Source organism: Prionailurus bengalensis, chromosome B3 (assembly GCF_016509475.1).
Source record: "Prionailurus bengalensis isolate Pbe53 chromosome B3, Fcat_Pben_1.1_paternal_pri, whole genome shotgun sequence".
NCBI lineage: Eukaryota > Metazoa > Chordata > Mammalia > Carnivora > Felidae > Prionailurus > Prionailurus bengalensis.
Window position 1 is genome coordinate 137,328,877 of NC_057355.1, and position 13,265 is coordinate 137,342,141.

A 13,265-nucleotide genomic window follows, 5' to 3' on the forward strand; every position below is an offset into this window, starting at 1 on the left:
TGATTTTTCTCTTTGTTTTTTTATTTATTATTTTCTTTCTTCTATTTATTCATTTCTATTTATTTATTCATTTCTATTTATTATTTTCTTCTGATTACTTTAGATTTAATTCACTCTTGTCTATTATAAACAATATCTTTTTTGTCTTTTATAAATTTCTTTGTAAGCACTGGTTTAGCGGTATCCCACCATTTGATATTCTGTGTTCTCATTTACATTCAGTTCAAATTTAAAAAATTTTTGATGTTTATTTTTGAGAGAGGGACAGAGACAGAGACAGAGACAGAGCACAAGCAGGGGAGGGTCAGAGAGAGAGGGAGACACAGAATTCAAAGCAGGCTCCAGGCTCTGAGCTGTCAGCACAGAGCCCGATGTGGGGCTCGAACTCACTAATGGGAAGGTCATAACCTGAGCCAAAGTTGAATGCTTCACCAACTGGGCCACCCAGGTGCCCACGGATTTTTAATTCCATTTGTGTTCAGAGAACATACTGTATATAATTCCAGTCACTTAAACTTACTGAGACTTGTTTATGTCCCAGAATATAGTTGTTCTTGGTAAATGCTCAGTGTGCCCTAGAAAAGAATATGTCCTCTGCTGTTGTCAGGTAGTTTCCTATGCCAGTTGGTTCAAGCTTATTGATAGTGTTGTTCAAGTCTTCCATATGTCTGTCTACTTATTCTATCAACTGTTGACAAAGTGGTATTGATATATCTCTGTAATTATGGATCTCTTTGTCTTTTCAGGTTTATCAGTTTTGCTTCATGTGTTGTGAATCTCTGTTATTAAGTGCATAAATATTTAGGATTATTATGTCTTCTTAATGAAATGAATTTTGAAATGGCTGTCTTAATCTTCATTGATATTCTTTGCCGTGAACCATACTTTGATATTAATAAAGGTAGTCCAGTTTTCTTTTGGCTGGTGTTAGGATGGTATATCTTTTTCCATTCTTTTACTTTTTACCCTATTTGTGTCTTTATATTTTTCAAGTATATTTCTTATAGGCAGCATGTAGCTGGGTTTTGTTTTTTTAAAAAATCCAATCTGACAATCCCTTCCTTTTAATTAGGGGTCTTTAAACCATCTTCATTTAATGTGTTTTGTGCCATTTGGGGGCCTAAATCTATCACCTTGCCATTTGTTTTCTGTAATTCCCATCTGTTCTTTGTTTCTTGTTCCTTTTTTTTTTTTGTTTTGCCTTCTTTTGGATTGAATTTATAATGATTAAACTCTGACTATAATTTCCTCTTCTTTTTCTAGTTTCTTAAGATCGAAGCTAAGGTTGTTATTTTGAGAAACCTCTGTTCTATCATCAATATTTAATGCACTGAATTTCTTCCTTTAGCTGCGTTCTTCCAAATTTTTATATGTTCTCATTTCCATTCCGTTCAAAATACTTTCTCATTTCCCTTTTGATTTCTTCTTTTCCGACAAGTCATTTAGAAGTAGAAGTGTGTTTTTTAGTTATCTTATTAGCTACCTGTCTTAGGGTTTTTTTTTGTGGTTGATTTAGAGTTTATAGTATCCATTTTTGACTTACCAGCTTCAAGTAATATTATACCACTTTGTGTATGTTATAAACATGTGTAGAAGTAAACCAAACCATACATTGTTATTATTTGTTCTTTAAACAATTATCTCTTAAAGAGACTTAAACTTTTTTTCAATATTAACTTATATTTGCTATTATTGCCATATTTATATTTGCCATTTTCAGTGTTTTTCATTCCTTTTATGGATCTAAACTTCTATCTTTTTTCTGCTCAAAGGACTTCCTTTATTCTTTCTTTAATTTTTTTTTGATGTTTTAGTTGTTTTTGAGAGAGTGCAAGCAGGGGAAGGGCAGAGAGGGAGGAGAATAGAGGATCTGAAGCAGGCTCTGAGCCAACAGCAGCGAACCTGATGCAGGGCTTGAACTCATGAACTGTGAGATCACGATCTGAGCTAAAGTCAGATGCTCAACCGACTGAGCCACCCAGGCGTCCCTCCTTTACTATTTCTTACACAGGTCTGAAGCACCTGGGCGGTTCAGTTGGTTGAGCATCTGACTTCGGCTCAGGTCATGATCTCATGGCTTGTTAGTTCAAGCCCCGCGTTGGGCTCTGTGCTGGCAGCTCAGAGCCTGGAGCCTGCTTCGGATTCTGTGTTTCCCTCTCTCTCTGCCCCTAACCCACTTGCATTCTGTCTCTGTCTCTCTCAAAAATAAATGAACATTAAAAAAAAAAAAAGCCTATTTCTTACACAGGTCTGCTGGTGACTGATTGCTTCAGCTTTTGTGTATGAGAATGTTTTTATTTTGCCTTCATTTTTGGAAGATATTTTCACTGGGTAGTGAATTTTAGGTTCAAAGGTTTGTTTGTTTTCAGTGATGTAAAGATGTTTCTCCTCCAGTCTTCTTGCTTCCATTGTTTCCAACAAGAAATCTGTATTATTCTAATCTTTTTTTCTCCTGTATGTAATATATGGTTTTGTTGTTGTTGTTGTTGTTGTTGTTGTTTGGTCTCTTCTAAGATTTTCTCTCTACCATTATTGTTAAGCAATTTGATGGTGAAACACCTAGTGTAGTTTTCTTCGTGTTTCTTGTGCTTGGGTTTGTTGAACTTCTTGCATCTGTGGATTTATAGTTTTCTTTATATTTGGTAAAGTATCAGCTATTGTTTTTTCAAATATTTCCTTCTGTGCCTCTACTTGACACACTCAATATTTCCTCTAGTTTCTTGACTCTATTGAATATAGTTATAATAACTGTTCTAATGTCCTTCTCTATTAATTCTGTTACCTGTATCATTTGGGGTCTTTTCCAATTGATTGATTTTTATTCTCATTATAGGTCACCTTTTCCTGCTTTTCTGTATGCCTGGTAATTTTTTATTACATTCTTGACATTTTGAATTTGACTTTCTTGAGTGCTGGATATTTTTGTATCCCTATAAATATTTTTGAGCTGTATTCTGTGTTATAGTTAAATTATTTAGAAATAGTTATTTTCCTTTTGAAACTTGCTTGTAAGCCTTGCCAGGTGATCAGAGCTGCATTTTGTCTAGAGCTAATGTTTCTTCACTATTAAGGGACTAACCTTCTAAGTATTCTACCTGATGTTCTATTAAATGTAAGAATTGTCTACTGTCACCAGCTTGTGGGAACACAAACTGTTGCTGGTGCCATGTGATCACCTCTCTAATCTCCTGGGGTTGTTTTTCTTCAGCCTCGGGTAGTTTTTCTTACATGTGTGCACTGGTCAGTATTTAGCTGAAGACTCAAGGGGGACCCTTTATGCATCTTCAGAGTTCTCTCTCGTGCTCTCTTTCTGTGAAGCTCTCTCCTCTGCAGTATTCTGCCTGACAGACTACACACCTTGACCTCCCTGGACTCACAACTCCATCTCAACTCAGGAAGATAGTTAGGCTCTTCCCAGGTCCCTCTTCCTGTGCTACTGCCGGCAAGCTTTCTAGCAGTTAGCTAAGATATTGTAGGGCTTACCTTGTTTCCTCTCCCTCGGGGATCACTGTGCTGCATTGCTGATGCCCAGTGTCTGAAAATCATTGTTTCATACACTTCATCTGGAATTTTACTCGTTCTAGGCAAGAGGGTAAAATCTGGTCTTTGTTAGTCCATCTTTGCTGAAAGAGAAAGTTTTACAACTAATTTTAGTTTTGAGGGCTAGAACAAACATGGAGTGAAATGAATACAGTCTAACTGAGCAGAAAGTCTTCATTTATCCTGTAGCATAAACTGAGATAAAAGGAAATGTATCACTTTTATTTTGGTGGAAAGCAACCTATTTTTTTTTTTTATTGTCCTTCCATTTTCTGGATATTGTTTCTGCGGAGGAAAAAAAAAAATCCAACCAACTTTATTATGACATTACACAACCCAGAATAAATTACATCTAATTCCTACTGACAGCTTTGTGGGAGCCACTAGGAAAAGAGAACTGAAATGAGTGTTATTCAGTAAGTCAAATTAGCATTCCTGAAATAGGATGACTGCTGGCTTATATAATGCTATCAATAATAATGAGATTTAACTTGAAGACTTCAGTCATGTGATTCTTAAGTCACAAACCTGAAGGGCCTTTGCAGATATATTTTAGAATGATACGGTCACATGTTTTGTAAATGGGCTAATAGCAAAAACCCTTCTAAACCCAACCTCACTATTCCCCTTGATTGTCTCATACAGGCCATTAGCCCCAAGAACAGCACTGGGAGAGGTGTCCACCCAGGGTCAGAGTACTCAGTGCCTCCTGGATTCTACCCTCCTTGGTCCCTCAGGATCTTAGCAGGAGGTTAGTTTGGGTATTTCCTAAATATCAAGAGGCATATAGGCTTGCTCCATATTAAATAGGTCAAAAGTCAATGCAAGTTTGTAGACATTAGGACCCTTAGAGCTTGTTTTTTGCTGTACAGACATTGGAGAGGAAGTGGTTAGACTAGTTTATTTTTTCCCAGTCAGAATGTTTACATGAGCCAATCCTGCTAATGGCCAGAGAGCATAGCCTTATCTGTCTCTGATGTTTGTAATCCCACAAGTTTTTTTATAAGTGTTGGTGGTTGGAGGAGGCAGAGAGAAAATGTCATTTTCTGATATTCTGAGTTTTTGTCCAATTATATCATCTGGTACATATCATACCACATTCCTAAACACAATATTTATGCTAGAGACGGAGTATTACATGGCTGCAACATGAGCCATGTGCTTAGGGGCGAACATCAGTAGAAGTCAAATTAGCAAATTGTGTATCTCAACAAAATGCTCAAAGCAAAACTGCAACCAGATTGAGCCTTGGGAACAAAAGCATAGAGAGAAATGTAATTTGTCACTTCACCAAGTTTGTGTGTGTGTGTGTGTGTGTGTGTGTGTTGATGAATCACATGAGCCTTGCGGCCCGTGGCCATGAGTAGTAAACAGACAGGTCATTATCCTGCATCCCAGCAGTCCTCCCACTAATTCTTTCATTTTGTTCATGGCACAGCTCTCTTCCCATTTGCCCACACTTTGAAACCTCACCTTCGGGGTGCCTGGGTGGCTCAGTCGGTTGAACAACTGACTTCGGCTCAGCTCATGATCTCACAGTTTGAGCCCCGCGTCGGGCTCTATGCTGACAGCTCAGGGCCTGGAGCCTGCTTCGGATTCTGTCTCCCTCTCTCTCTGCCCCTCCCCCGCTCGTGCTCTCTCTTTCTCTCTCTCTCTCTGTCAAAAATAAATAAACATTAAAAAAATATATAAAAAAAAGAAACCTCACCTTCTGCTGTGACCTTTTCCTCACTCCAAAGAGCAGACCTGTCCTCAGACCCTCTCAGGTTGTGTCTGCAGGCAGCCACCCTTCTCCCTCCTGGAAGCCACGCCTGGTCTTACCTGGACCATCGAGGCAGCCTCCACCTGGCCTCCACGGTCCATCCTCTTCCTCATCCTAGTCTGCAGATTGCTGCCACAGTGATTTTCTGGAACACAGCTCCACTCATGGTGAATGGGGCTTCCCTCTTCAAAGTTATATTGGATTTGGAAACAAATCCAAATCCCTTGATGTGGCCTCCCAAGGCATCATGGGTGGATGATGAGGGGCCTCACCTCTGCTTTTCTAAACATGTTTCTTGTGACCCCCCCCCCCCCTCCTGAGAACCTCACGCTTCAGCATCAACTGAATCCCTAACACCTCCTCACCCTTGGCACACTCCCAACTGTGGGCTGTGCTTCCTGGAGTGTGCCCTGGAATTCGTTTGCTAGGACTGCTGTGAGAGCACCACAGAATAGGCAGCTGAAACATGGAAACTTCTTATCCCACAGTCTGGAAGCCAGAAGTCCGAGGTCAGGGGGCAGCAGGGTTGTTCCTTCTGAGGGCTGTGAGGGAGAATCTGCTCTATCCTGACCCCCTAGCTTCGGGAGGTTGGTTGGCAGTCTTTGGCTTTCTTTGGCTTGTGTCCAAATCTTCCCCTTTTTATAAGAGCATCAGGCATACTGGTAGGGGCCCACCCTACCATAGAAGGACCTCACCTTAACTCAATTACATCTGCATTGATCCCTCTTCCAAATAAATTCCCATTCTGAAGCAGTGTGGGTAGGGACCATGAGGGGGCACAATTCAACCCATGACACTGTACTTCTCTGTTGAATTTGGAGTAGAGAGGGTTGGAAGGCACAGAGTGAAGTGATATGATGCATATTTAGTACAGTAAAGATCTGAGCAATGCTGTAATAAGGAACCTAGCATCTCCAACTTACTGTACCAGTGCTCCCTCCCCCATTTAAACCCACCAAACTAGAGTCCTGTGGGACACACTTTGGGAAACACTGTCTTCTGTCCCTAACTTGTGGATTTACGAGGCAGCCTTATATTCCGGAGGGCTGAAACGTGGCTGAGAGACCAAAGCAGGGAGAGGGGAGCTGCTCCTGGAGGCCCTTGGGCCAGACACCATGTGGCTTCCTAGGAAAGGCACAGCAGAGGGGCTCAGGGTGGGCCAGAGAGGCAGCAGAAGGGCGGGGCTCCCTAGATGCCTGCAGTTTGAGCGCCTCGCCCTCTGTCGGAGCAGGGACCCCGCTGCTCGCCTGCATGTGACCTGTGCCGTCCAAACCTCTGGCCCAAGTCACTCTTGCTGTGTCCCACCTTCCAAATCACAGCCAGGCTACTTTGGGGCTTAATTTTTTTTTCCATCACTGAAGCATTTCAACCAATTCCCAGCGATATTTTCTTAATGACTCTGGGCAAATAGAGTCGCCATCCTACTCGGAGACTCCGTCTCAGAGATCCCGTGGAGGAAATTCTGTTTCAAGAAAGTGAGGATTTAATTAAATAAATACACATTTAATTTCCCATGTGTGGTCGCTTTCAAGAGACAATCAGTCATTTACTCTAAAGTGTGTGTTTCAGGCACTCATGGGGCACTTATTAACCTCCAAATGCCACCAGCTCAGCAGGGTCTGGCCTCAGAAAGATGTTTTCCTGTTAATGGATAACTCCGCAGCAGGGTCCCACCCTTTTGTGATGTCAAAGGGGTTCTGTGTGCTCTGCTCTCCTGTGCAGTAATGGAAGCGAATGGGGGTGGGGATGGAGACCGCTGATAACAAGGCCTCTGTGTTTCTCCACACAGCTGATACCTATGTGGTTGCCGATGATCCAGTCAAATACCAAGGTAAGTCATCCCTGGTGGACTGGAAGCCCAGTCCCCTCCAGAGAAGGGTCGTGACATTACCAGGGCTCACTGATGCTCCACTTACCATGGAGCAAGGTGAATTCACCCTGCTCTCGGCGGCCCAGTGCTGATAAAGTGGGAGACTGTGGGCCAGGTAAGGGCCGTGCAGGCCGAGGTGATAGCAGGGGCCACGCGCGTCCTGTTCGCTCTCTATGAGGATGTGGGTGGAGGGGGGATCCCAGAGTCCGGACGAGGCTCGGTTCCTGACCAGAACACAGGCCTACCCTACCTTTAGAGGACACACATGGGATCTGGGCCCACGCGTGTTCATTGCTATCTCCTGGCCACTAAAATGGACTTTTTGTGGGGTGCCTGGCTGGCTCAGACAGACAATAGAGCGTATGACCCTTGATCTCGGGGTTGTGACTTCAAGCCCCACGTAGGGTGTAGAGATTACTTAAATTAACTGTAAAAAATAAAATGGAGTTATGGGGCACCTGGGTGGCTTAGTCAGTTAAGTGTCTGACTTTGGCTCAGGTCATCATCTCACAGTTTGTGAGTTTGAGCCCCATGTCAGTTGTGCTGACAGCTCAGAGCCTGGAGCCTGTTCGGATTCTGTGTCTCCCTCTCTCACTGCCCCTCCCCTGCTCGCCCATGCTCTCTCTCTCTCTCTCTTTCAAAAATAAACATTAAAAAGGTGGTTGTTTTTTTTTTTTTAAATAAAATGGGCTTTAAAAAAAATGCTTATTTATTCTTGAGAGAGTGCAAGTTGGAGGGGGCGGGTACCGAGAGAGGAGGACAGAAGATGCGATGTGGGCTCTGCACTGACAGCGGAGAGCCCCATGCGAGACTTGAACTCACAAACTGTGAGATCATGACCTGAGTTGAAATCAGACATTCAACCAGCCGAGCCACGCAAGTGCCCCTAAAATGGACTTTTTGTGACAAGAAGAATTCTATTAAGGAAGGATAACATTGAATGAACGATGGACTTGAGCTAGAAGGGCAAGGATCTGGCCCCATCCTTTGTTTTACATACGAGGAAACATAGGACCAGAAAGAAGGGTAACTGGGGGGGGGGGGTGCAGTCAGGAAGGGAAAGACCCTGTCCCAGTGACTTTTCCGCTGCCAGACCCCGCCTCGAGTGACACACTGTCATCACTTGGGCAAAACCTACTCCATGACTAGTAAAGTTACTTGACATTATGATGGCAGAGCTTAGCCACCTGCTCCACCCAAACCTGGGCTCCGTCTACGGCGTGAGGATTACAGGACAAGCAGGGGGCAGAAGATGGAAACCTTCTGCCTGAATTTCTTCTCAGAGCTGGGGAGGGATGTTGGCTGAAATAAGGGGGGCGGTGACCTCAAGGTACCCAGACACGGAGAGAGAAATGCAGCCATCTGCAGTGAGTGCAGGCGTGGTCTTGTTTGTGGTGTTGGTGCAGTTTGTGGCCACAGGTGGGGGCCCCGACACCGCCGAAGTCCTATCTCCCGCTAGCTTTTACTATGAAAACAGTCGCTTGTACTTCCTCCTTGAGGCATTGGATTGCCCCTGCCCCTGCTTTGTGGAACTCTGAGGAGGCCCAGAGAGCTTTGGACCTAGCTTCTCTGTGTGCGCTAACACGAAAACAGAGAGACTGTAACCATGATTAAAATGTAATGAGCACATATTACGTGCCAACTTCCGTTCTAAACCCTCCGTTAACTCATTTATCCTTAAAAAACAAACAAACAAACCCACGAGGTGTTACTATCCCCAGTTTGTCCATGAGAAAATCCAAACGCAGTCCGGAAAACCTTGTTCCCAGGGTTGTCCACAAAGGAGCTAGGATTTGAACCCAGGGAGCTGGCTGCAGAGCCCAGGCCCTTCGCCGCTGTCCCAGGCCCTCGTGGTGAATAAGCGCCCAGGGGTCAAGAATACGTGTCAGCTGTCAGTGCCCGTTGCAATGGATGAGTCAAGCTGGGATTGGCATTACTGGGATGGATCTGGGCCAGAGTGACTTTAGAATCATGCTGCCTGCCCACATCCCCTGCCCTGCACGCTGCCAAATTGGAGAGCTGACCTTCCTGTTCAGGCCAGACAGCGCTTGAACCACGTAGGAGTTCTGCCTGCAGAAGATGCCCAAGCCGGCGCTCCCTGGGTTGACCGTGCCCACTTGGAGGAAAGAAACTAAACTTAGATGTCTTGCCCTTTCTTAACAGCACTTATCCGCCGGACTCCAGCTTCGCCTCCAGGCCATTCAGAACCACGTGAACCACCACAGCTTACGGACGCTGCCGGGCTCCGCCCAGAGCAGTGCCGGCCTGGTGGCCCTTCGCAAGTGGCTGCAGTGCACCCAGTTCAAAATGGCCCAGGTGGAGATCCAGTCCTCGGAAGCAGCCTCTCAATTTTATCCTCTATGAGCGGACTCCTCGGCTCTCAGTGTCAACACTCTGGTTTAGCAATAATGGGTTTCAAAACAAAACAATTTGATCCAAGCAGGTTGGGGAACATACTGGTACTGTCCATTCTCTTTCTAGTCTAGTAAAAGACGTGCAAAGGCCAGAGAGGGCCAACAATGAAGCTTTCTTGCTACACATATTTCTGATGACTCCTTGGGCTATCTGATTAAGTGTTTCCTTACATTATTTTTTAAAAAACCAAATCATTTTTCTTTAACTAACTTCTATTTTTTTTAAGAAAAAAAAATAGACTGGTGGGTACTCACAGAAAAGTTGTATAAGTCCCCCTGTTGCTATTTTTGATGATAGAGAATAAATAGGGTTTTTGAAACCTTTGTAGTGTTTTTTCTTAAAATCCACTCTTGGCAATGCAATAAAAAACCCGTCACCACAAGCCAGTGACACTTGACTGAAGCTTTTTGTCATTATCCTGGGAAAAGTGGCAGCTTGCAAGGACCATTACAAAGTGCACTTAGAAATTAGGTGGTTAACCTGTGCCAATTGTTTTTTTCTTTGTTTTATAATCTCATTTTCCAAAACTGTCCAGTAAGTTTTATTATTTTTAAAACTAATTTTTCAACTCATTCGTTCTAGGCTGTACTTTCTTGTAAGCTTTATGACAACCACTTAAGTTTTGTGAATAATAAATTTTATTCTTTTGTTAATACTTGTAATACAATTCAATTTAAAACTGTAGATCGCACACTGGACCAGACGACTCCCCACGCTGGCACAGAACACTGCACCTGAAGTTATGTTTCATAAAACAGAATTTTAATAGTGTAAGAACACCAAGATTTATCAGCACTCCTACTTAGCATTTGACTGTGCATTCACAAATGATCTTTCTCTTCTCTATCCCTGTAATGCACTGACGACAAGAAGACTTACTATACATTTAAGCTGTATATTGAAATGCTATTAAATGCATTTTTTATTATCTCTGTGAGCCTGGGGTTTTTTAAAATCAGTTTATACGTTTCTTGTAAACTTGGAAAACTCCTCTAACTTCCCTTAAAACTTAAGTACAACTATTGAGAGGAAAGGCTTTCTTTCGGGTCATTTTGGTAAGAGAAATACACAATTTACTTGAAGTCTGTTCTCCAGGAAGGACCTGAGGGCACGAGGCCATTTTATTTATTTATTATTATTTTTTTTTTAATTTTTTTATGTTGGTTATTAGGAGGCCTCTCTTTTCTGCTGGGAAGTCTGATCTCTTCATGCTTCTCAGGGGGAAACAAGTCCTCAATTGTTTAAGTGTTTCACGTGAGTTCTAGAAAGACAAGGTGGGAGAGCTTCGTCCCTATGAAAATTTGCAGGGAGCCACTCGGTTCCTAGATTAAGAACATAGCAATGATCATTCTTCATATTTTCCGAATGAGCTCTTCTGAAAGGCCATCCCCAGGTAGAAGGCTCCCCGTTGGGCTTGGTTATGCCTCCGTGAATGTTCTGTCTCGTATAGAAAGTTGTGCGTGTATTTCTCTCACTTGTAAACTGTGACAGCTTTGAGGTTATTTCCTGTCTCTGTATCCCCGTGGTCTGGCACGTAGTATGGGTTTAACTAATGTCTGTTGAACTGAATGGACTTGATTAAGCAACAGGTCTTTCTTGAGCCACCCAGTGGGCTCAGCAAGGGCTGAATTGTGACTTTTTTTTGAGCAGCGATTCCTGGAGCGGGTAACAGACATAGGCCAGAGCGGGAGGCCTTCGCTGCTTTCCCCGTGAGGGGTTTAACTGACTTCCCCATCTCGGCTCAGCTGTAGCCCAACCCTTTGCTGGTCCTGAGCCCACCCTGCTGCAGACAGCCGGGATCTTAGCCGTCCCATCCTACCAACAAAGTCCAGAGTCCTCCACGGGCTCTTCTCCAGCTCCAGTTCTTTCAGTGGGCTCAGTGTCCCTTTGTATTTGCATTTCCCCCCTCCCCTCCCTCCAAGGGCCGGAGATGGGCCCTCAATTCAGCCCTCTTGACTGGGCCCCCATCTAAAGCTTCCTACTGTCCAGACATGTTTCCTTTACTCCAGGTCTGCCTCCTTGCCCCTGAGAACCGTGACCCACCTTCCTGCCAACCTGACCCAATACTGTCCTTGATGGGACCCTGCCTACGTCACTGGTTTAGAGAGACCAGTAAGCCTCTTCTCTGACCTACACTGCCCTCACCCCCATTCCCCAGTGTCCTCATCTTCTTTTTATATCCTGATGTTAGCCACTCACCCCCCTTCACCCCCGGAGTGAGTCGGACTCAGGTTCTTAGAAGAAAAAAGTGGAGAAAAGAGGGGACAGATGGGAGTTTAGCAGGACTGGCCCTAACAAGAGGAGAAGCCATTCACCTAGACCAGGGGTGGGCCCACTGCCTGTTTTTGTAAGGTTTTATCGGAACACAGTCACACCCGCCGTGTACATCCTGTCTGTGATGCTTTTGTGCTACAAGGGCAGAGTTGAAGAGGTAGGACAGAGATGTGCGGCCCTGAGAGCCTAAAACATTCACCATCTGGCCCTTTGCAGAGAAGTCTGCTGACCCCTGGCCTAGCTGAAGGCCACTGAGAGAAACCGCGTTGAACCTTTGCATGGATGTAGCTTCCTGCCACCTCAGGGCTTTTGAAATGTCATTACTAATATTTCCTCATCTGTATGATGGGGATAATGGCACATTCTAATTCATAGGGTTGTTGAGGTGATACAAGGACACAAGCAAAGAGAGCAGTGCCTGGCACGTGGTAAGCACTCAATAAAAGTTATGAGTTATTATTTTTGTCATGTTAAAGCCTAGGGAAGTAAAGCTGCTTGCCCAAGGTCACATGGCTAATAAGAGGCAAAGCTGGAACCTGACCACAGGCTGGCTAACGCCAAGGACTGGTCTCTCAATCACTGCCCATGTTGATTCCGGCTCTACCACCCCCCCACCCAGCCCCCAGTGACAGTCTGTCAGCCACAGAAGGCAGAGGGAGTCCAACACACTTTTCCTGATCCAGATTTGGCCAGTGTTAACTATTGGCTTGGAGAGGGTCAAGGCATACAGTGTTCCTTCCCCCATGGAATCCTACTGGCTTAGAGTGTGAACAGAACATTCTGAGATTCCCAAGGGTAGAGTGAACCAAAATCTACAAACACATAGATCCCATGATTGTTTGCCATCGGCATGCCTCTTACTAGTTGGGTGACCTTGGACAAGATACTAAACCTCTGTGGACCTCTGTTTTTCCTTATCTATAAAATGGAGTTATCTACCCATCTCCCAGGGGTGATGGAAAGCTCGCATGGCACTTGGGAGATACAGACCGCCAGGAAGACTGGGGACGCCTTCGCCTTGTGAAGACCACTCAAGGGAACAGCTCCCAGCTGCAGAGTCACCTGGTTTTTCCTTCCGCTAGTCCCTCAGAAGCAAGACCTACAGGCCATGAGAGCCAAACGTGGTCATTAGCCAAGGGTGTCCAGTCTCCACCGTGTATCCTCCCTTTACAAGCGTGTCATTCTGCCTCTCACTGGGTGTTTTCAGCAAATCTCTTCCCAGAGAGTCTCATCTGAAGTCAAGCGGTTGCAGCAACTGTGCTGTTTGCTGCGACAGGCCAGCTAAGATTGGATCGGATGGGAGAAGATGGGTTACCCACCAAGACTCTTCCCAGAGCTGGGGTCGAAGGGCCTCCGGTGATAATTTGGACAATGCAGATCGTTTCATATACTTCTTTAATACAA

The 13,265-nt window shown here is 44.4% G+C and overlaps 1 protein-coding gene across 15 annotated transcripts in view; it reads left to right on the forward strand.

The window, feature by feature from the left end:
• UNC79 (unc-79 homolog, NALCN channel complex subunit) overlaps window positions 1–10,515 on the forward strand; it is a 270,279-nt gene extending 259,764 nt beyond the window's left edge. For 10 of the 15 annotated variants that reach the window (XM_043556906.1, XM_043556895.1, XM_043556901.1 and 7 more), the window contains 3 exons: window positions 7,092–7,133; window positions 9,336–9,488; window positions 10,273–10,515. In XM_043556906.1, the coding sequence (XP_043412841.1) occupies window positions 7,092–7,133; window positions 9,336–9,488; window positions 10,273–10,353 (276 nt within the window). In that variant the 3' untranslated portion in view covers window positions 10,354–10,515. Of the gene's footprint in view, window positions 1–7,091; window positions 7,134–9,335 lie in introns of all 15 variants that reach the window. The other 5 variants (XM_043556897.1, XM_043556909.1, XM_043556898.1 and 2 more) reach the window with 1 other exon arrangement.
• The last annotated feature ends 2,750 nt before the right edge of the window (window positions 10,516–13,265 follow it).